The 23706-nt window shown below is 41.3% G+C and overlaps 1 protein-coding gene across 4 annotated transcripts; it reads left to right on the top strand.

The window, feature by feature from the left end:
• The first annotated feature begins 593 nt into the window (after positions 1-593).
• Positions 594-22744, top strand: LOC114877458. Of its 4 annotated transcripts, none has more exons than XM_029190199.2 (5): positions 594-761; positions 1396-3101; positions 16611-16844; positions 20548-20613; positions 22189-22744. In XM_029190199.2, exons 2-5 carry the CDS (start codon positions 1440-1442, stop codon positions 22360-22362), a joined length of 2136 nt encoding a protein of 711 aa, XP_029046032.2. In that variant the 5' UTR covers positions 594-761; positions 1396-1439; the 3' UTR covers positions 22363-22744. The 4 variants fall into 4 exon arrangements, with proteins under 4 accessions (XP_029046032.2, XP_029046300.2, XP_029046384.2 ...); XM_029190467.2 differs by having other exon boundaries at positions 594-757; XM_029190551.2 differs by having other exon boundaries at positions 594-716.
• The last annotated feature ends 962 nt before the right edge of the window (positions 22745-23706 follow it).

Below are 23706 nucleotides of genomic sequence, written 5' to 3' on the forward strand. Positions count from 1 at the left end.
TCGTTTGTTCACTCGCACCTTTCCATCAGTGCTTATTTACCTACTCACACAGGTGCCGTTCTTTCACTCGCTCCCTCATTCACTCGCATACTTGTTGATTTTCTCTCGCTTCCTCGATTGTTCTCTCTCCCTGTCTCCTACATTTACTGTCCTCTCGTGTACACCTAGGTGCACAGTTGTCTTTCCTTAAGACTGAATGGAAGGAGAAAAGCTCCACTATTTTTCTGCCTTTCTTATGTTTTGATTTACAGTCCCTGTATGTGATACCCGAATAGATCAGAACACCACAGTTTGTCACAGTGATATGCTTCGGGGTAGTGATAAATGATGATGATAACACGTGTGGAAAATCGTGAGCTAGCTTAAAGGCAATACCACCAATAAAATCACGATGATGGACCGCGTCAATATCGCCTTTATGTCATCTATGCACGCGAATACACCTTGGAAAGTCATCTATGCACGCGCGTGTACAGTCTGTCTGGCCCATACTCGCCCCACCACGACCAGAAGAACCAACCGACGTTCCCACTCCTTTGGTTTCACTGTGCCCCGTCGCAAGGCCCAACCTGGTCCCCACCTAAGCAACGAAACTGCATGAGTAAGTGTCAGAGTCACTCAGTACAGTTACTGACGGCCCGTACCGTGAACGATCGCCGTCGCCGTCGACCGTCGTCGTAGTCGTTGTTATCGTTGCCAGCGTCGGGTAGAGTCGTGTTCGTTTTACCATGAGTTGCTCTTGATAAACGTATATGCAGTTAGTAAGTGGTGGTACACTCGTTTCACGCTCTCTCTTTCTCTCTCCAGCTGTTCTTCATCGCTTTCGTACCCCGATCTCTTCCTTCCTTCGTCGTTCTAACCGCGTTGTCCCCGGAGACAGATTTTCCGCAACTCCCGTGCACGCTCGCGGATGTTAGCAGGTGTTCTGTATTCCGCGCGAATCAGCCCCTTTAAAGGACATCCCTCGAGTGCAGTAAACAGGACACGATAACGATAACTTATCTTTCGGATGAGATGCAGTGCTGCAGTTCGTCATTAGTATTAGAGTTCTTAAAATTCGGTTCATTTCGCGCCACAGTGTCTCCGGTGTCTGCAATATGTTTCACTGAACGCCCAGTTTCTTAGTGTACAATTACATTCTACGTGATTGATACAGTGAATTATTCGCATAGTCAGGCAGTAGACTAAAAAATCTGCTAGTTTCGAAATCTGCCACCCTGTACGAACAACTTGTTGCACGTTTGCCCCAAAGTAGTGACGTATATAAACCGTTGATATATTTAAAGTACTCTCCTCCCTGATAACCTGAAACCCTAACGTACCCTTACTAAAGACAGAAAGTGAGAGAGAAAGAGACGTCGAAAAAGAAAGGAAGATCGTTTAATTGATGAACAGGTGTAACTCGTCGACGAAGTGACAGTGTGTTCTCGAATGTGTATATGGACGAGATCGTGACGATGACCGTTCCACCGACACTACCGGCGAAGACTCAGCCCCGGGACCCGAGTCAGGTTGCCCGACAGACTGTATCAATCCGGACTGTTTCCAATGCCCCCACGGCTCCTCTTAGCACCGGGGCCGGAGCAACGGTATTTGTCGGGCTCGCAGCTCCTGGCGTCGATTCCGCGGCAGCCTGTAGGAGAAGAATCCCGGAAGTGCAATCCGCGAACGGCTACGGTAAGCAGAGCACCGTGAAGTCGGCTCAGAACCTACCGAGCCAGCAACAACAGCAGCAACAGCAGCAGCAGGCGGCGCATGTGGTGAAGATCAAGATCAATCCGGATGGTGAGAAAAACGGAAGGGTGATATCGACCGTTCGATTGACTCTGGACGAGAAGGTCGTCGGGCAGGAAACCGAACAGGAGAACGGGAACGGGATCGGGATCGCGTGCGAACATTCGAGCAAGCGTGACGGTTGTGTGGTCGTGAGTGCGGCGAATCTGGTGAACGAGCAACGTTGTGGACGTGCCGGTGCCGGTGAAGGCTGTGTGAGGATCAGCGTTGCTTGCAACACCTTCGAGCGCAACAACAACAACAACAACAACAAAGATAAGCGTAATCGAAAGGACAGCTCGGAGAAAGACATGGTTCACCGGGAGAGTACAGAACCCTTGAACACCAGCTCCGCCAATAATCGTTCTACCAGCGCCTGCTTCTACTACAATTCGTATCCGAGTCATTTGAACGGTATGGTGATGTCCAGTGGGCAATGTTCGCCAAGCGACACCCTGGACAGCGGTACGTGCAGCGATCTCGATGGCACGCCACCGCCTCTTCCCAAGAAAAAGAACTCTAGCACTGTTATGCTGGCCAGCGATCAGCATAATCGAACTGGAAGTCTGACCAGTAGCGGGGCGGAAGTGGACAGTGACGATAACGAGAGCAACATCAGCTGCGACTCGTTGAACGCCGGCGACTTGAACGACAGAATAGAGGAAATCAATGGTAACTCGAATGGAGTTAATCGATCGTCCCTGGATTTCCGAGGACATTCAGAGAATAATCATCGTCAGAAGTACCGGGACATGAACGACGTTCCAAATTTGAACCAATTGAACCTGTCGAACGAGAAGGAGGAACGAACGAGCAAGGAGACCGCAACGACGCCGGAAATTCAATCGAATTCATGTTCGACCAGAGCATCCCCCAGCGTGTCCCCTTCGCCGTCCGCAACTTCTTCGCTGTCGAAAGCTTCATCCACGCCGAGAATCCGGAGTCCTGTGTTGACGAGCGAATCTAATGGCAGGCTATCATCGCCGGTGGTGAAGGAATGCACGTACGAGGAGAGGAAACAGGAACAGGAGAGGATAGGACAAGAGCCCGTTGGTGGTGACGTTGACGCGAGCATCAATCCTGTGACTGGGAAGAAGTACCTGTACGAGTACGACAGGTTCTACAAGTTTCACGTGAACGAACTGAAGGGAAACAGCAAGGACACGAACAAGGGTGTGGTGTTAGGAGATAAGGACACCGACGAATGTTTCGCCGGTTACAAGATCCTCGACAAGGAAGCCATACGAAGTGCCAAGGGAACCGTTCGCGGTGTCAAGAACAGGGTGCGAGCTGGTATCGCGACGTTCCTTCAAAAACCATCCTCTCAGGTTAGTATATTTCATTCCGTTCCACGATTCTGTTCCGCGAACGCTCCGTGGAATTCCTGTTGCGTGCCAATTAACGGACGATCACGGCAGCTAAAGGAATGTTAAACAGATACGGGGAAGCGAATGAGAACTTTAAATTAGACGATGTTTATCTGGCATCGGGGCTGCAGCAGCGTTTGCGGAACGTTATTTCTGTTGGAAGCCGAGGAAAAAAATAACTTATGAATCGTCAAAGCTTTCTCTATCGATCGTTGCTAAAACCCTATGGTCTACACGTTGGTAGGAAAAACTTTCGACAAAGAGTTCGCGATAAACGGTTCGTGCATTTGACTGTGACGTGCTTGAAATATCGTAGAAGCATAGAAGCAGTAGGCCAGCCTAAACGACGAACGTCGATTTGTTATGCAAATCAGTAGCTGACACCGCGATCACCCGACAAGCCTTTCAACACGTTCGAGCCGAATGGTATCGAATGGCAAGTTCGATCCTGTCGATCGACCAGCGGAGTTCTATTTACCCGTCTCCGGTACACTTGATTCGCGACCCCGACATGGTGCTGGGTCGAAGCGAAAAGCGTTAGATTTACAGTTAGATCGCCTCTGTCCATCGGCGACCAGTTTGGAGTCGACGTTGACTGGCGTCGATCGATGACGTAGCTGTCGAGTCCCATGTGGTCCCATTGCAAAGGTTTCCGGTGTTGCCAGGCAAGACAGCAAACGTGGTGCATAGAACACCGGCGAATCATACACACCGTCGATGCAGAACGGATCGACATAACGGTAGATCCGATAAAGCGATATTATGGCAACGTGCTGGAGAACGTACTCGTTCTCCCTACCCGCTTCTCCCACCGGTCTCCTTTGATTTTTTATTTCATTTTCCATCCCTTTACTCGCCAAGCGTACCTGTGTCAACCTGGCCACTTGGATTTCTCCGAGTATCCCTTTGACGCGTGCATGCCGTCTATTTCGCGAAATTAAAAAGAGAGAGAGAGAGGGGTCGCGAATTCATTGTATTTTTAGTATTACCTCTATCCATGCGTTTTCCAGGAAGGTCGATATGGGTTTCGAGAATTCTTCAGTTCCAAGAGACTCAAAGGATATCCAAGAAAATGGAATGAATTTCCGTCGAAATTTATTTAGATCATACCTTGATACTCCGAAACAAATGAATTTAAAGAAAAAAGTGCTTTATCTCGAAAAGGCTTGACACGTTCACTGTTGACTCGGTTATTTATTCAAGTCCACGTCTCTTCTTGTACATGTACAGTGTCGAAGGTTTGACGCAACAGAAGTCGTCAGATTGTACAATATTCGCCAGTAAAGCGACGTAATGGCCGCGTTTCGCAACGCGTTTCTTAAAACCTCTTCGCAACAGGTACATTTACGGGAATCATTTACTTAGTGACAATTTTCTTCGGTTTCTTAACGTGTTTCATTAGCGACGAGAAAGAAAAAAGGGGAACGCAGAATTACGGTCAATGTTCTAACAGAAGGAGCAAACGTTAAAAAGGAATGTTTCTCTAGAGAGGCTCAGATTAGAGGATTCAGTCGTTGGGAAGTAATCTGTGGCCGCACTGTCGTAACTGTACCCCTTTTTCTGACCGTAGAAAAATGAGAGCACCGGGTATGCAATTCATTTTCTTCATTCGCTGGTACACGAAATCCGTTGCGGTTGTGCACAGTAACATTCTTAATCTCTTGTATTACGCATCAATTTCGATGTCACGTAGTCAGTCAGACAGTCAGATACATTTATTACCTGTTTTTATTGTCGTGAGCGCGATGTTAATTGGCTGACTATGGTCAGGGTTATCGATAACGATCAATGGAATTGCGTAATCGTACGAAATCAATGTCTAAACTTTGATCAGTAAGACGCTTATTACTCGTTCTAAAGTTTCTAGGAACAATCTAGGAATTATTCGATGCGATTACATAAATACATCTATTAAAATTAATAGTAAAAATTCATCGAAATTTATGTTAAATTCATAGCCTTGGTTACAGATTACCACCATTGCAAATTCTGCAATCTCAAAAGCAAGTGTTTTGATTTTGTGCATTCTCTGGTTTGCGTTGTTTCAAATTTTCACTCCTTCCACGCAACCATAATTGCACCATAGCATTATTGTAGAGCAAGGCAGAGGGCTTGAAAAGAAACAATTTATCGACGACCTAGATAACCAATCGGTTCGCATTGAAAGATCCGTTCTCGAATCTCGGTCCAGCAGTTCGATACCTTTTCTCTCCATAAATCATATTTGCCACTTCGATTCAGCTGTTGTTATTTCAACTGCATCGTCGCGTCGGTTTCTAACTGGTATCCTGAATCACGGTAAAAGTCAGGACGCGGAGATTCCACTGGCAGCCTTGCGATGAGAAAACGCGGGATAGGAAGTCACGTGGTTACTTCCGCGTAGCTAACAATATGAAAGCAACGTTAGATATCGTCGCTGACATAACAGAACACGTACGAACGGAAACCGCTGTCGTAATTTCCTGGTGCGCGAAGCCACTTTGCGGTATCAGGATGCATCAGGACGCTTCTCAGAATTCTCATCTTCTCAACGTTATCGCATGCGTTATCGTTGATACTACGCTAACGATGTGTTTGTTACTATTCTAGAAGGATCAACCTTCTTACAACCAGAGTTTCGTTGATGTGTTATTTACATAGAAAATGTTAGAGTTTTGTTGTTACAAAGTGACTGATTAATCACGGTAACCTTCTGCGGCTACGCTACCTTGATGCTGTATTTAATTAGCTGCATTTGTTAAACAGATTTCAAACGTTTACCCCGTTCTCATCCCTTAATTATTCAGTTTCAGTAGATTTAAACGAAATTTCAGAAATGATGTACGTAATCCCATGTATTAAGTGGTTAACGAGCATTAAATTTCTTTGAATCCATAAATCCGACATAAACATTCCGGTAACTTTCATTTTGACCAGACACGAACCCACCCCGCCCTCGGTTATGTAACACACATTTCACCCCATTGATTCCGGATTAAACATGAAATATGCAGTGGCACGTTAGAACGTAGATACGTAGTCAAACAGCACGCTGCACGTGCTAGTTCCGCGGCTTCGCGAACGATTAAACAGCATTACCGGTGTAATTAAAACATCGAGGTCCTGCCGATCGAATTATCCTGTTTCGGAATGCGTCCATTAAATTAAGGTCTACGCCACGGCGGGGTTGTTCGGTTTGTATCGATGGCAGAAAGTTTCATTAAAAATCCCGCTCGATCGTATCAGCTGCACGGTGGACGCACGCCAATTAAACGTAATTTGTAATGTAACGTAATTGACAGAACGAACCGCTGTGGTCATGATCGATGAAATCTTGATCGGAAAAAGAGCAGCAACACTTCGACTTGAAACATGGTATTGCAAAGTTTATAAATCTTCTCTTTATATGGTTAATTACCTAGTTTTCGATTATCCAGCAAGCTGCAAAGTCTATAGTACTGTTATTTAAAAGGGGTAATATGATACGGTAATGTACACATGGGAAATACCAGGTCACTGTGCATATTTGCAAATAAATTTCTTTATTAGATATTTGAGCTTTTCAAATTATAGGTACTAATGGAACGGAGGAATCGATCGAGGAAACGATCGAACAGTCTAAGTCGAGTCTTGAATCGAATTAACGATTTCCATCGACCTGCTTTCTTTCGTTTCCGATGGAAACCACCGATACCGGTGCGGTACTCAAAGTTCATTTGAATGTTTATTTGCGTGCAAACCAAATAAGCATCACCGAGAAATAGAACATGAAGCGTGACATGCCGCCTGCCCATAAGTGTCGATTTCGAACGGTTCGAGGCCAGAACAGATCGAAAAGAAAGTTTGCGACTCTGCACGACGAAGTGGGTCATGTTTCTACCGGGTTTATCATCGATCATTTCATTTTCTTCGTCAGGTTCATCGAAGTGGGTTGGTCGCGTGTACCTGTTCGAACTAATTTCACAAAAACGTATCCATTTGCTATATTGTAATAAAATTTGCGTAACTTGAAAATCCAAGAAAGCATTAACGAAGCGATAAAAAGTGAACGGTTTTTTAAAGAAAAATCCATTTGTTTCAAAAGCATCGTAGACAGAATCTCGTTCACGTTCCTGATCGACGCGTTTCTTGTCGAACAATTTTCGAAAGTGCTCGCTCAGCTCGATGTAACCGGCGCGTAAAGGTTGAATGAACCGGCAATAGCTAGCCAATAATCGGAATCGCGCAATCGGACAAGCAAGTAAGCAAACAGGTACCGACTTCTTCGACCCACTTCTTCCTCGCCGACTTCCGCTTTTTCGTTCTTGCAATTCCACCGCATAGAGGAATCGCCGAGACAGCCGAGCATCGTGAATTTCCCGGTTAAAGAAAACGCGTTAGGCATGTCCACGAGACAAATCGGGTGGGAAAAGAGAAAGCGGGTCAAAGAGGCCACCGTGGCGACAGCAACAGCGACCAACAATTTTAACCTTCTCTTGGATTCGTTCAACCTTCTCTCTGGTCTCCTTATTTCCTCTTCTTTCGCGGGCTGCACCAACCTTTCAGATGATTCCGCTTCGATCGAACTTCAAAGTATGCCATTGAATTTGAATAAATGCCTCTTGGCGTTTCTTCCTCCAACGTAAGATGTATCTCGGGATTATCAATGCGAAAGAGAGTGTAGATCACTCTCACGGATATTCGATTTTTCAATTCACTGCTTTCCATTATTGTGCATATCGAATCGCGATCCACCGAGTTAAAGAAGTTCAAAGTTCAATCCTCGGATAGTAAAGTCGATTCTTTGCTGATTTAATTTCAAATTATTGCATCTTAAATTCTTTCTCATTCCTTTTTTATGCAAAATTGTATACTATTTTCTTTCATTTAGAAATTGAATATATAGCTAGTAGTACAAGTTCTGTATCGTGCCTATCAGCTGATTAATTACGTTCATATTATGTTGCGTGCTACTTTGCACAATTGCTACTAACCCACTTTAGCCCATTGCCCAGCAGTGGAAACAGACGTGTGTAATGATACATATTGTACATGTAATTTCATTTAATTGGTGAAATCTAAATTTTGAACGTCACCAGAACATTGGTTCATCGTCCTCGCATTATTAAAGTAAAAGAAACTAAACCTTCTATGTTTCTTTCAACATTCCCAGAGCGAGTGGCGTTAAAAGATCGGATCGTAAAGCACATCGCGCGAGTAAGTTCGACGCGTTTCGAAGCGTAACGGTTTCCAGCACGAGAAGGTGTAATCGTACCTTTGATTATCGACTATTCCCCGTCGATCGGTGAGTTGTAAACGATAGCCGTATAAAATCGATTTCGATAGGTAAGCCTCTCGACCAAATTTCGCCGCGTACCGTTACGCCTTGACGAATTTTACACAACAGAGGTGGGTGCGGGTAGCTTGGTCGCACTGGTAACCCAAAATTTCGGGAATCTGGTCGCTTGGAACCGGTTTATCAAATCTATAACGGAAACGTTGGATATTCGAAAAGTCGTAACGGGAACGAAGTCGATTTCTGAAGCGAGTACTCGAGAGAAGGTATCGGTGAGATGTAAGTACACGTAAGTAATTTCTAAATACCATCGCGGAGAGAGATTTTTCCAAGTGAAGATAGCTTCGTAAATCTTGGCAAAGGGATACGGGTCGCGTGCGAGTTATGGTCGCGGCTTTGCCCGCGGATTCGAAAGCGGAGAAATGTGAACGAGAGTGTGCGATGGTGTTTACGAGAACGTTAAATGATCAGGGTTAGTCATTAACGATCATTAACGATCTGCACTGTAAATTTAATGTAATTGAACAATTGAGAAAATAGAAAGATGATTTTTAGTAATAGCAATTTTCTTGTGGAAATAAAATCTTTCCGGAAAGAACTGCGCTGTTCTTTGATCGCTCGGCTAACGATGCGCTTCTTGCAACGTGCCGGCGCGCTACATCATTACTCTTACATCATTTCTAGGAACTATGGCGCGGTTCCCACGAGACCGTGACTTTAGCCGAGAATGCAAATCCGTTCGACGATTAATTAGGATTCCCCTCGGCTCAGTCAGTGGCGTATAATCGGTGTTCGTAGAGGCGCGTTTCGACGCCGGCGTATCGCGAGAAGAAAGGAAAAATCGTCCGTGGAAACCGACGGAATGCGGCTTTCCCGCTTTTGCATCCTGTCTGACATCCTTGACAAAACACCGCGGCAGAGGCGGTAATTACCAGCCGCCGCTGCGCGTACAAGAAAAAAGGTACGATCCGTGAGAAAGAAATGATTGCGTCGCGCCGCGCCGCGTCGACGATCAACGCGGCGACGCGACGCTTGCCACTTTCCATTCGCGACGTCGTCGTTGACATTTTCGCGGCACGCCGACCATCACGCTCGATCGAGCATAAACGATCAGCTGCGTTTCATGAAAGCGTACTTTCTTCTCGGAATTCGGCATTCCTCTCGCAACGCGATTGATTAAAACTTCATTATAATTATTCAACTTTCAACTATTAGACTGTTACGCGTTAAATGATTCATTTTGGAACATCGAAAGTTTAATCCGATTCGATAACACGAAAGTACCGTAAATTAACACTTATTTTCCATCAATTTGAAGCTGAAAATCACCGCGCAAACTTTTACTAGCCAATTATAGTGGAAAAAGGAGAGCACTTTTAATTACTCCAGTTCGTTAGCCTTCGCGTACGTTAATCACGTTGAACGTGAATGAACTTTGCGGTGGTCGAACATTGGTTCAACATGGTACGAGAAATTGATGTTTGGAGCCGATTCGGAAATTAACACGGCGACTACGAATCCATCTACGCCAGGAATAATGAGCAGTGAAAGCTTGTCGTTGGAAATCCATCAAAACGAGGCTGGCTTCGTTAAACAAGCCAGCTCGAAATATCGACTTCATGTATATTAAATCGATGTTAGTGAAATAGATAGCACGTTGAATCGTTAATCGAGCAACCTTGATAAAGATGTATTACAAAGTGTACAGGAGTTTATGTTGTACATGTTGAAAGCATTCATTCAAGTAGCGAGTTATTAGATGCAATATAATTAGATGACGCTCCTTGAAAATTGCAGAGACTTTATCCGGATAAGCTCTGCTTTAATATCGCTAATTATATCGTTTATAACGACACAGAATCGTTAATAGGGCAATTTGTTGCGTTCATTTTCAAATTAATGAATGTGATATAATTAAGCAAAGGTCTTCCAAAATATTCAATTTTCTCTACATCATATATATTTTTTGAGGTTTTGATACTGATATAAGATCACAATCTGTCGCATCGATTCGACGAGTAACGAGAGAAGCTAGCGTCGAAACGCGTGTAATTGTGCGTTCGGCGGTCCCGGGAGATGTAAATTTCTTGGCTATCGAATAAAAATAACGATACTTTATTTATCGTTTTTATGAATCGTAAAGGAACACTCGGTCGAGATTACGCTGTCTGGTAACTTTCTAGCAGCATCTTCGGGGAAAGATGGGAATGAGTGTTTTCTCAGGAGACGAGGAAAAAACTAATCTTCATCGAGCGAAAATCTAACCCTCTGTTGCAACTAAGAAATTAAGCCAGTGAATGGTAAGGTCGTCGTTTAAAACTTTCTTTTCATGTGAAAAACCCTCGATTTAAGCCCCTGTTTGTGAACATTTACACGAACGTCGTAATGAAGTTTTTCAAGAAAGACGTTTGTCAATATTTATGCTCGGGTTAAATAACTGCATTATTTATCGATGTTGCAGAATTGATTAGTAGCTGCCATTGGAATTTAACTTGGCAGCCAATTGATATCGAACGAGAATTATAGATTTTCGATAGGATACGTCTAGAAGATGATAATTGAAATATTTAAGAGAAACAATTATTTAAATGTTCATCATCCGTCACTTTCCTACGGAAATAAGATTTCTTATAAATTTTAAATTGCAATTAACTTTTCTCCCGATAATTTGTTCATTTATCGATAAAAATATGTCCTCTCTGGACTGTCTGTGAAATGTATTAAATTGACGTATGTATAAACGAGCGGAGACTCCAGACTGCACATAAATAAATACTTAATGTAGTCGATTTGCCTTTTAAAAGGTCGCCTTTCCTAAATAACGAGTTCATTTTCTCGGCCGGCATGCTAAAAGACGCTCTCCGAAATGATTTAAACACTCTCGAAGAACATTCATGAGAATTTCAATATCACTTCATCGGCAAAAGTTGACGATTGATTTATAGCTAAACTTAGAATCGAGCTTCTCACCGCTTTTTGCCGCGAGTTTCTTCTCGCGATTCCCAATTTTCAGCCTTACTTTCGCGCTTCGTTTCCCCGCGTACTTCTTCAATGTTCATTCAAGTTTCTGCGCTAGCAACACCGTGAAATTTGTCATTTTCTAACCGGAATATTTTTCTTTCATCGAGATATCACCTTTCGACGAACGAGCTTTCTCTTCACCTCGAACAATTCTTCGATTGCCGAATTTCGGCGATGTACAAGTGAATTTTACGCGTGAAACGAACGTTTCAGAATGAATTATTTAACCAGTCGAAACACCGCGAGCGTCCCAATTCGTTCGAAATTTCCGTACGCTTGTTTTCGAAACGACATTTGTTCCCCTTTCGCGAACGAGAACTTCTCCACGGACAGGTACACGGCGAAAGTCGCGAGTACAAAAGTGTTATTAGAGAAATGACAATGTTCGCGAATCCGCTTGGTGGTTATTCAGAGCACGCTCGCGGCGCAGCGGTTTAAATTGCAAAACCTTTCGTACGCGTTCCCATCGAAAGGATTGTATCGCACGGTTGCATGGAGCCGAGAGAAAGAACGTGACCGCAAAATGGAAAGAAAAAAATTATTCGTACGTAGTATGATAATTGAATGAATTACTTCTATGGAAATTTCTTCGTCTACCGTTCTATCATTTCTTTCAAGCGCTTCTTCTATCGCGACAAACCACCGTTTGTCTCTGGTAATTTAATATGACGGTCACCACTGGCCGGCATTACGAATTTCATTTTATCACGACTTCGTGACTGTGACGCTCGACTTTTCACGCCGTTACTCCTTTAATCTAGAAAACATCGAACGAACGAATTTATTCGACTACGTAACGCGTTGCATGCTGCACGAACGTCATAGAAGATCTCTTTTTACACCTCTGCGAAACATTAATCGCGTAATCGTGTTCAAAGTTCCGTATACTTACGTTAATACAAGTTTTGCAATTTAAAAGAAGGACGAAGATTAACAAATTTCTATTCAGATTTCTTTCGAATCGTTCGTCTTTTGAAATTCCAACACATTAACCGTCGCAGTAGAAACAGCTGTGCCTAGTCAGACGCGTGATGACATAACTTATTTTCGTTTCACGCTTCGAATCACTGTTTCAAAATATTGGAATAATATTTCTTTCGTCGTTCCTTGAATTATTTCCATTTAATTACACTCAGAAATGCAAGCTGAAGAAACGATGAGTCTCGGAAATCATAAAAGCTGCGAAATTGAAGAAGACTGAAATTAATGAAAGATTTAAGCTTCGAGAAATACGATGGCGATACAGGATACAAAGTTAGCTGGAAGGACGAAGGATGATGGAACAGAAATAGATATCCTTGTAGAAGTTTTCGCGCATTCCGTCGGATCCAGTTCATCGACATTAATAGCGCGAGAAGAGAAGTTGCTTCGAAGGTTATCGCGACTCCACGTGTTTCATAATTCTGTATTCAAACTGCTTTCTTCCATCAAAATCATGAACATGGTTAATCTGAAATAGTTGGAGGATTAAAAATTGATCGACCCTTCATTGGCAACAGGGTTGACACTTGATCTTAAAGAGAAATTTGTTTATAATTCCATATGAACCCCTACGTGCTAAAATCTCAGCAACCCTTCACCCCTTATCGCTTGTATAATCTTATATTCATGTTACCAGCAAAAGGTTAATTTTTTTTCCTTTTTTTTATCAGATATTTTCCACGAAAGTTTGCAATGAGTTGAGCTGATCTGCTCGTTGCAGCGTTGTTAATCCGTTTACGCAATGCTCGATTAAAAGTGATTATGAAGACAAACAATAGCGAGGAAAAGTGTAAATATGTAATTATATCTCGCTCATTATCTCTGTTTGTACCACGCGTGGCAGAAATGTTCGTGTCGGACACGTTGCAATTGCATTTTCTTGGATTTTCATTAAAACGGAACCCTACTTTTATTTAAACGCTCGTAGTCATTTATCGTAGGCTAATTAGATTGATTTATTTGATTTGCAATATGATTTTATTATCAGTTCGTTTTATTATCATGCTGGCTCCTTCATAAATATTTATCATATAATTTCCTTCAGGATTATTGGAAATTTACTTGGCATTTGGAGAGAATGTAACAAGCAATTATAAAACGCTTATTGAACTTTTCTTTCGATTTCTTATATTTTCAAAGAAAGTTAAGATGTCTCGATGCATATTGCATTATTAATATATCAAGATCTGTATGCACATATTTATGCACTTTATCCACTTCGAGGTGAAGTCAGCAAGAATCTATTGGGGAGTCTAAGTATCATGCGTCGCTGACTTTCCTGTTGGATCCTTGATATTTTTAGGGAAACATAGTGTTAGCTAATTTAGCATTAGGAAAATAAACTCTGTAATATTCATGTGACGAAACAATATAGTAGGAATTCTCGCGATTTGCTCTATTGCCGGATGTTGATGCGAGCAAATCGATCACATCCAAAGAATATTATAAATCTTAACCACTTTCAACGTGACCGCTAATGAACACGCATTACGCATTCGCGGTTGGCTTCGGTGTAAAACCGGATCCTTCGATCCAGGTGTATGATCGACGCGATAAAAGGAAACTATAATTGCATAGGAATGCCAGGTAGAATCTCAACAACTCGTTTCTTATTCATTTTTTTTTTCCTTCTTCTTTATGTTTATTTACCCGCTTGCGCCATACACTTAAGACGTAGCTGCCTAATTGCATGATCTACCGATCGGTTGGGATGCGTTAAGACAGCAAATAACATTTGTATAATACGATACCAACGGTCTATACACTCTTGACGTTCGAAGATTTATTTCTTAAGGACTCGCCAAGTGTCAGCTCGCGATTCACCGAGCTTTACGAGAATTGTTTGCGGGATAGTTGTATGGTTGTCTCGTTTGCGAAGGATATTCTTAACGACAAGAGAGAAATAATTGATTTTCTGAATTGATGAATCTCTACCACTGCAAGACAGCTGCGCGTCTTGTGAAATCTGCAATTTTATGTTTGCTTCTGCGTTTCAAAAGAGGCTGTTGAAAGAAGCGTATGGAGCAATATTTTTTTCAACATTTCCCAAGTTGCATTTTCTTTACAACGATTTAAATAGGTAATTCATATTTTCTGAACGATCTCTGCCACAGTAGAAACGGCTATCTGTAGTCAGACACGCTCTAATTATAATTACATACACAGAATACTATCGTTTCGTTTTCCAATTCAAACTTTCCACCTACTGTTTAACATAGATTAAATAGTATTAATGTAACTTAGAAAATTTCTTTAAGTGCTATTTTACATAAATAGTATCTAATTACCATTTAGAATTCTCTTTAACCTAATTTCTAACTTTTCCAAATTTTCAAGAGTTTCAATAAATTTTCATTTGAAACAAGCATCGAGGAGATTCGGAATAGTGCAATGATTGAATTCGCGAATACGAACTGCGCGTTCCCTCCGCTCTCATACAAACTGGTGCACATAACTGCAACCAGAATGTCCCGCTACTCGATATGGGAAACTGGTGTATTTTCGTGACAGTTCAAAATATCTATCGCGAATTTCAACACTGAATAAAGTCAGTCTGAAACGTGGCATTAAATTTATCAAAATCGTCGGAGGCTTCATCGGTGTCATATCGTTCGTTTACGGGAAAAGCTAATCCTTTTAAAAACTCGTATCTTCAATAAATCTCATTTATCCTTTTAACATTTCTTCGTCCTTTTTAAAGGCGATACTTTCAAGCGCTTGTTAAAGTGATTTATAATCGGTTAAATGAAACAATTCCCTAGAAAATTGATGTCAGACTCCGATGGAAATTCAAGCATTACCGAGATATGGATAACGTCTCAGTCAGTGTTAATGGTATACAGTAGCAAGGATATATTATCGTACAATGTTGACCTCGTTATTAGAATACGAATCTTGCTGCAGACGACTAAATTTAACATTAGATCGATATTCCGCGTGATCATACAGACGTGCAAGGTATAATACATTTTCTTCCTATGGTAACTTTTATTCTCAAACAAAAATTGAAACTGATTTAAATTACACGGTTCGCGTTTCTTCTTTCCCGTAGTTCCTTTCATTTCGACGTTGAATATTTAACACCAACGGTTTAGTTCTGTTTTCAGTTTCTATGCACCAAATCACGTTCAATTTCACGAGTTTGTATCTCCCATCGGTTAGGTCAATTTTCAAATAAAATGTAAACGAGTTTGGTCGGTACGGTATAATCTATTAAATTAATCATTCTATTTATGTTTGGAACACGATATACAGATTGCACCGTTTATATAAGAACTTGCTGTGCCAATACCTTGTTGAAAGTGAATTTTACTAAAATACGACAAGGTAAATTCTTCCGTATATTGCCTGAGAATATTTCATCTATTGCAACAAAAATGTTTGATTTCTGTGCTGGAGTAATATCGAAGGACGTTGGAAATCGTTTCTCACATTGCACTTTAAGATCGCAAATAACACCACACACGGCAAATTACATACGTTGCGTGCACCGACCAATTTTCTCGTCGTTTGCTTAGTGAAAGGTGATTTTACAATATCACAGTTCCCGTATCTTTATTGAATCTGCGTGTTTCAAATATCTTCTTTTTTTATTTATGCAAATGAAAATATACATAATAGTGAAATTAAAAAATTCTTCAATTAACGATTGCCACGATGAAAATGAATATACGTAATTAGATACAGGGAGCAATTGAAATGTTAAGTACATTTTAACTCGACATAAAATCGTTTGACATTTCTCAAACAATTTTCACTGGTTCGTGAAAATCGTCCACCTGTTAACACGATAGTGAACGTCTCCCATTCCAATTATGTAATATACCACTTCAGTAGGCGCGTGTTCGCATATTTCAATCCCCTTTCTGATTCTGTACGTTCACGTATCGTGTCGAGTGTCATTATCCCGTAACACCCACGGTTACCCTGTACATGCCTACGCGAAGTCAGTTGCCTTCGCTCGATCGTGCATTGTGAATGCAGGCTATGTAAATAGAGTAGGTGCACGATTACAAGTAAGGTTGTAGAACGTGTATCGCGTAAGCGTTTAAGCGTTTACCAGGTTAATCAGATGAATTAAGCGATACAACGAGCCATCTGGAGCATTACGAACGTTCCTCGGATCGTCGGCGTTGGTGAACGGCATGCAAATTCGAGAATCAGAGATCGGATACCGTAGATTTTTAACGAAAAGTACACGTGTTTGTTTGCAGGCGTACATTAAGAAGGAGCTGGGCAAGGTAGTGGTCTACACGACAACCTCTGGCATCGTCAGAAAAACGTTCTACAATTGTAAGAAGGTGAAGCAGATTCTGAGGACGCATATGGTCAAGTATGACGAGCTGGATCTGTTTGGCGACGCGGAACTTCAGACGGAACTAAGGGAACGTTTGGGTTCCATGGTGATACAATTGCCGCAGCTCTTCATTGACGGACAACATATCGGGGTTAGTTTACAATCTAATAATAATATTACATAAAAAAGAAAGATCTAGAAAATTAAACGGAAAGAATCAGAGAAATGGCAGAAAATTCCGATGCCTATTTAAGGGAGATCGTTCTGTCTCTTCTTATCGTCGATATCACGTTTTCTATCGATAATACCGTTCACGTTTTACAGTTATTAGTAAGAAAGAGAATGTTGAATAATGGGACACAGGTATCTGCTGGTGAGCGGTTAGCAAGTTGCGTTGGACACTCGTCAAACCGATCCGCTAGTTCTCGTTATCGATTTTCTCGCCTACGGAATATTATATCTCGAAGAAAAAAGAACGAAAAAAATTTTTTCGTTAAATTTGTCGCAAGATCAATGACGCGTGAAAAAGGTAAGAAGCTATAAAAAAGCACATGCTGGAAAAACACTGTTCTCTCCAGAATTTTGCAGCATTTTAGATCTATAGTACGTAATAACAGAGACCGCAGGAAATACTGAAAATAATTGCAAAAATTACGATGAAAACAATTGTTGTTATCACAGTCGGTGAAGAATTTGAAAAATTGTTATTTCGCGGTGAAAACATTGTTACGAAACAGCAGACACGTAGCAGGCAATAATAAAAGTAAAACCGTAATGGAATTCTTCCCGAATACCGCCACGCGAGTACACGGCGTGCAGTTAGATTTTCATTTCTGTGTCGCATTTAACGGAATGGACGATTTTATTTCGCTGCTTTTCTTACGCCACATTTGCGTTCGTCCTTTTGTTCGTTGAGGCCGATTATAATACGCGTCACATGCTGCTTTTCTGCTACGCTTACGATACTTTTACTCGCTTTATCGGTCGAGTGCGCGAAGAAAGTATCCCGCGAACGATATTGCGCTTTACTTTGAAGCCTACCTCCCCTCGTTTCGGACATTTATGTGTGAAAAAAATCATCATCCTAGAACGTATCCCAAGTATTATTCTACCGTTACGTACATTTACGACTTTCACTCGTTATACACCTGCTGATTTGATATGCAAAGGGTTGGAAGAAAATTGAGATCAAGGATTGAATGTCTATCGAGGTCACTGCCTACGTTCCTTGCATCATAGATTTCTGATGCATCAATAATAAACATTGAAAATTGTGCCAATACAACAATCGCAAGCTCTTAATCCTTTGTCATTATAGATTAAAAGAAAAACTCGCCTGTTCCAATTGTTATCTATCTTTTATCTCATGACTTTCTTCTTCGTCTTCGTCTTTCCTTTGTGGTATCGTATTGAGATTAACTTAGAAACTTATTAAAATTAAAAGGAACTCTTCAAGTACTATTTGATCATTTTTTTTTTTAATTTTTTTATAGGACGAACATGGAGCGCCGTTAATTAGGGTTTTAATGAACATCTGTAACACCTATCTCATAACTTAGCGCTAAAAATGTATAATTGTAGAGCGTCTTTGACCAGTTATTTAAACGTTCCATCCTCCCAATCAATGTTCTTTTTCAAAGAAGCTTCTGCTTTTTGTCTGTGACATTAATTAATGAAACCGGAGTGGCTTCGCATGGTGTGAATGCGGCGTGGTCGAGCTGGAATGCAGCTAGCTGGAGCGTAATCTTTGGTTTGCACACGTTCGCCAGGAGAGACCACAAGAGTCCCTTGTAACGCAAGCGACTTCACCTTTCGTGTTCGGTCCCTCTCTTTTTCTCGTTCTCTTTCTTGCCATCGGCCTTGGCTCGAACAGTTTGACATTTCGCTAGCAAGCTTATCTGCTTGGCTGACAAGCGACCGACCAGAGCAGAGATGAGCTCTCTGCTTATGTTTTATACTCGCTCCGAAATTAAATCAGTTTTTAATGTCAAAACGCTTTTAAATTTTATCAAAACCATAAGTAGATGCGCTATGGGTGAAAGAGCTTTGAGTTGTAGGAAATACGTCATTAAGTGTCGGAAGTCACGCATACGAGTAAAATTAGAGAAGTTTAGAATATCGAGTTAATTAGCTGCTATTATACGTTTATGTTATCAGAGTACATATAGAAATAATTAGCATGCATTGTGGGAATAAATTGTTCTAAATTAATTGTCTAATATTCTCAGAAACTAATTGTAGGAGGAAACAATGATGAGAAGAAACCGTGAGAAAGTGCCCTTAAATTCGTATCAGGACGAACAGTTTTATAAATAAAACTTTGTAAGACGTTGATTTGCTATCAGAAAAATCTGCTAGACACGTGGAACGGTTAATTGCCTAGCGTACTTTATCGAAACTCAACAACTTCAACCCTTTTGCTGTTTGAATTATTAACAACTGCAGGAGCACAGCTAGTGTCGCGTGATCGTCTCGCATTAATTACAGGTCCCCGTTATGAGGTATTAATTAGGGCAAGGGAACGGCCACAAACTTTCAATCCGATTACACGGTTCTTTTTAGAATCTCGCCAACGTTGACATACTAAAATTGCATAACTTTTCGATTCGTTCGACCGAGAACGTTCGTGATTTCTTTGGAATTTCTCCAAGCCTTCTAATGACGCAATTTATCAACCGGTAAGTTGTAATTTTACACCAAGGTTGTCGAAGCACACGCCTAATTGTGCGACGCATAGTTGTTCCTTTACTCGATTTCGAGTAGATTAACCCTTCTTTTTTGTTTCTGGCAACAAAACCTGCCCGTTTAATGCACTCGCCCGAAGAGTACGGTCGAACAATAAACAATTCATAAAGCAAAAACGTCGTGCACACACGTGTGATCGAAATACCGACAATAGATCGTATATTTTTTTCCTTTTTCTTTTCTTCGTATGGTTTTTGCCTGTCGTTCGACGATATTTTTCATGAAGCTGACGGATCAAAAGCACAGACAACGTTCGGTGAAAGGCATCAATCGTTCCTTTTTCGTAACGTGTTGCGACAGCCACTCGAACATGGATGTAAAGAATGCTTCAGGGATTTTACCCGTTTCGTCGAGGACCCGTCTTCTTGGTCCTTTGTAACAGGTGCTTTGGAAGTTTCAATGGACGAGAGCTGATTACAATTGGTGGGGAACTTAATAGGTTGTTAAAGAGACAATTTATCAGGATACCTAGGATATTATACTTAAGCTTCCAAATTGCCGTTTTAGAATTATTAATAGTAATGGCATATTAATGCGTCTCGTCATCGATCAGTACCTTCCACTTGACGCGCAAGACAGTCCGACCATAACGCAAAATACTACTTAACAGAATTCAGCCGCGCGGATCGTCTGCTGTCGCGAGGCTCTCTTTCGAAAGTGTCGAGGCCGTTATTACAACTCATTAACTCACTGATGAAAAACGACGAGACAGAGAAAAATCGAGGAACAGCATTCGAATACGTAATCGTTCAAACAGCGAAGCCTCATAAAACGTGCAGTACCGGTGGCAAGAGCCAGCGATAAAATACCGCGAAACGGGTAAATCGTTTGACAGCAAAACCTAAGTGATTACGAAGGTTATTGTCCGCGTCATAAATATTTTCATGCGATTTCTCGTGTTTACACGGTCTCGCACAACAGTCTAGTATCGTGGAACTCGTGTCTCGTAATCGCGACAATCACGACGTAGTTTTATCTCGCTTACGTTCGCAAAGAAACGGAATCGCGGGGGAAAATGATGGAAGAAAGAAATTCATGTAGTTTTTACAGATCTTCATACAGAGCTTAATTGATGTGTACCTTGATTAATTATCGTTTTTCTGTTTCAGGGATTTGACACTGTGGAGCGATTGAACGAATCTGGAGAACTGAGAGACATGCTCAAGCCTTATCAGGTAAATTATTTTAATTAACAAATCAAAAGTAATAAAAAATAACGATAAAAATGCTAATAGCACTATTACACAAGAAATCTCCTACACCGTAGAAAACATTTTTCATCTGACGTAATGAAAAATTACCATAGCAAAATACTTATTACTTCATCGATTCGGGAGATAAAGTTTTACTTAGAAAACCTCGAAGACCGTGTTGCAGTTCGATTCAATGTTATTTAGATTGCATCGTGTCGAAGATCCATCGCTGGTTGCATCCACTGGACACGAGGATTTACCATAAGCTCGCGTCACGAGATACCTGTCGATATTTCTATTCTTCGAGAATTATTTGACCCTTTAAGAATTCCGCGTCGGTTCCAAGAATTCTCTACGTAACTATGTTCCATGTCTTCGGAATATTTATGCCCGGTTGAAGAATGGTACACAATCTCGAGTGTATAACTGTGAGCCATAAAGGAACTTAAACGCGCGCACCGTAATACGTCGCGAACGCAAGGTTGTACAATCCTTTCACTTTTATCCGACGATATCTTACCACCACCTTCCTTCGTTCTATCGTGATCATAAATTTCGATGCCATGCAATTCAGGTTTACCTTGCAGCGAGCAAAGGTCGTTTACACTTTCTGCTGCTATTATCACTTCCCCCATATTCTGTTATATCGAACAACGGAATCGGGAAACAAATATTTCGCTCCCTATACAACCATTTTATAAAATTTTCTGTTCGTTTTATAAAATAGAGGAGCCATAGATTTAATTTCAACATATTCCAGTCCGTCAAGGTAGTTAGGAATTAAATCAACACGAATTTCAAAATTATTACTTTCTCCGATTACTTAGCACATTTTTTAACAGAAAACGAATAAAAGTGAAAGCAAAATTGTGCAACGTTATCAAATAAATTGCATTGCACTGCAAACTAGCGTGAAAATCAAGAATCGTCACGCATACTCTGTTATTTCTGGATGTTACCCTCGGGTTAATCAAAGAACAAAAATCTATCGATCAAAATAAATCGAGAATTGAAGCGTCATTTGGACCGAACTTGATAAGGTACTAATCGTACGATTCGGGTACAAGGGTTGCTTTGTTCTTTGAACTTCAATCCTTTATTTCACTTCTAGCTTTGCTCTTTAACTTTTTGACTCTGTAACTCTGCTCTGCGTTCTTCGACTCTTTGATGAGTTTCCACTCTTTGCTTTGACAGAGGGTTAATTAAAGTTCACTCTTCGAAACCAGTGCACTTTTAATAGCGTACCACGCGCGGTATACGCTCGTTACATTTGTCTCCAAGCAACTGAACGAATCAGAAAGAGTTACACTTAAAATGATAAAAAGAAAAACTATACGACATCCTGTACACGCGGTGGTATGAAATAGAAATCTGGAAATTCAATTCCTTTTTGCGCAATTAGCGTAATTAAGCAGGAGTTGATTACAGTGAACGTACTTGCGTTCACTAACAATGAGCGTAAAACGACCATTTCATAAGAACTGTGGAAGTAAAATTCAATTCTTTCTATATAAAAATACAATTAAGGTTAATTTAACCTTGTTATTTGAATTTCAGAGCGAGGATGCTTGCACCGTTTGCCTGTTCTGCGGCGGTTACCAATGGCAGCTGTGCCCGGTTTGCAACGGCAGCAAAAGGTCCGTGCATCGCAACGACTTCACCGCGGAATTCGTCGCCCTGAAGTGTGCAAAATGCGATGTGAACGGTCTAATACGTTGTCCTCATTGCTAAAGGACGAGCATGAAGAGGAACGAGGGCTACGAACGGCATCGTCATCCTCGACGTTATTGCACTCGGCTTCCCATGGCTTGCAACCCCCTCCCTTACACTCGGTTTAAGACTAAGGTGCTACGAGAGTATATTGCATGTTACACGTAACACGTTGAATGGATTCCTTTGTCCAGGAGCGTTCTTTCACTTTCGTTTAGAATTTTCGCCTTTGCTCGCCTCGAGTTTCAGGGGTTTATAGGAATTCGTAGGTCGAGTAGAATTTGAAAATTCGAGGTAAAACAACGCTCGCACGTTTGTCGCGTGACTACTCCCGTCAATTGTAAAATATCGACTAATAAAGCTTATCGGAAATTTTGTAATATTAAAATGATGCATCTTCTTACATCGTCGCTGTGAGATTACATTTCGACGGATGTCTGTATTTTTATTTTATCACCGCAATCCTCTTTTATCCCTTTCTAAGTAATTCACTTGAATTTTTACCCACGCATTTTATTTTACTACTGCGTGTACTTTAGTTGGTAGTCGTAAGTTCAGTGAATTACAGACCCTCTTAATCCGTGTTCTTGAACGAACTTTATCGTCGTAGTTATTTAATCGATACAATTTCCGCTACACTTCCACCGACAGTCTCCTAGCGTTCCGTTATTCGTTTGATCCATTTATAAATCTGGTTTGTTGTTAATTACTACGTATCTACGTGCTGTATAAATAGAAGAGAATACTTCTATTTGTAAGTCGAAGAGAATCTGACTTCAACCAGGTGAGTGAAACGTTCCAAACGAAACATCCTGTCCGATATTTCAGTCGAATCGAATAATTCTTTCACGTTTTCTTGCACGATCGACGAGAAAAAACGAAATTATTTCGAAACACGATGTCCGTTCTTCCGTCGAAGCGCATCCCGTGAGAAAATCGCGGACACTAACGCGCTATTATACTCGAAGTTCCGCAATTAATGGCAACGAACAGGAAATACGTCTTTCCTGAACGTTCACGGCGACAGTTCTCCATAGAATGTTCTGTCCTATATTTTTTTCAGAACGACCGGACAAAACCTACTTTATGCCACGATTCAGGCTCCGCAATTAAATGCGACCGAGTATGAAACTATTGTGCAGCCTTTTCTTCTTCCATAGAAATAACCTTCGAATCCTCGTTTTCTTTGAACAATCCAGACGCGTAATCGCGAACCAGTTCCCTAGTAACCTGCTGTCCCAGATGATTGTTTCGAAAATAACGGTTCAATATAAAACGTGAGCTAGTTTCACCCTTGGTTAGCGCAGTATAATTTCAAGTTCGATTAACTTTCTAAAGATCCTGTATATTCAAAACAATTCGAGA

This window comes from Osmia bicornis, chromosome 4, assembly GCF_907164935.1.
Source record: "Osmia bicornis bicornis chromosome 4, iOsmBic2.1, whole genome shotgun sequence".
Classification (NCBI taxonomy): Eukaryota; Metazoa; Arthropoda; class Insecta; order Hymenoptera; family Megachilidae; genus Osmia; species Osmia bicornis.

Coding starts and splice junctions, on each gene's coding strand:
- LOC114877458 (XM_029190199.2), top strand. CDS start 1,440: ATGGACGAGATCGTGACGATGACCGTTCCACCGACACTACCGGCGAAG. Junction 3,102..16,610: donor TTCAAAAACCATCCTCTCAG/GTTAGTATATTT, acceptor GTTTGTTTGCAG/GCGTACATTAAGAAGGAGCT. Junction 16,845..20,547: donor TTGACGGACAACATATCGGG/GTTAGTTTACAA, acceptor TTTCTGTTTCAG/GGATTTGACACTGTGGAGCG.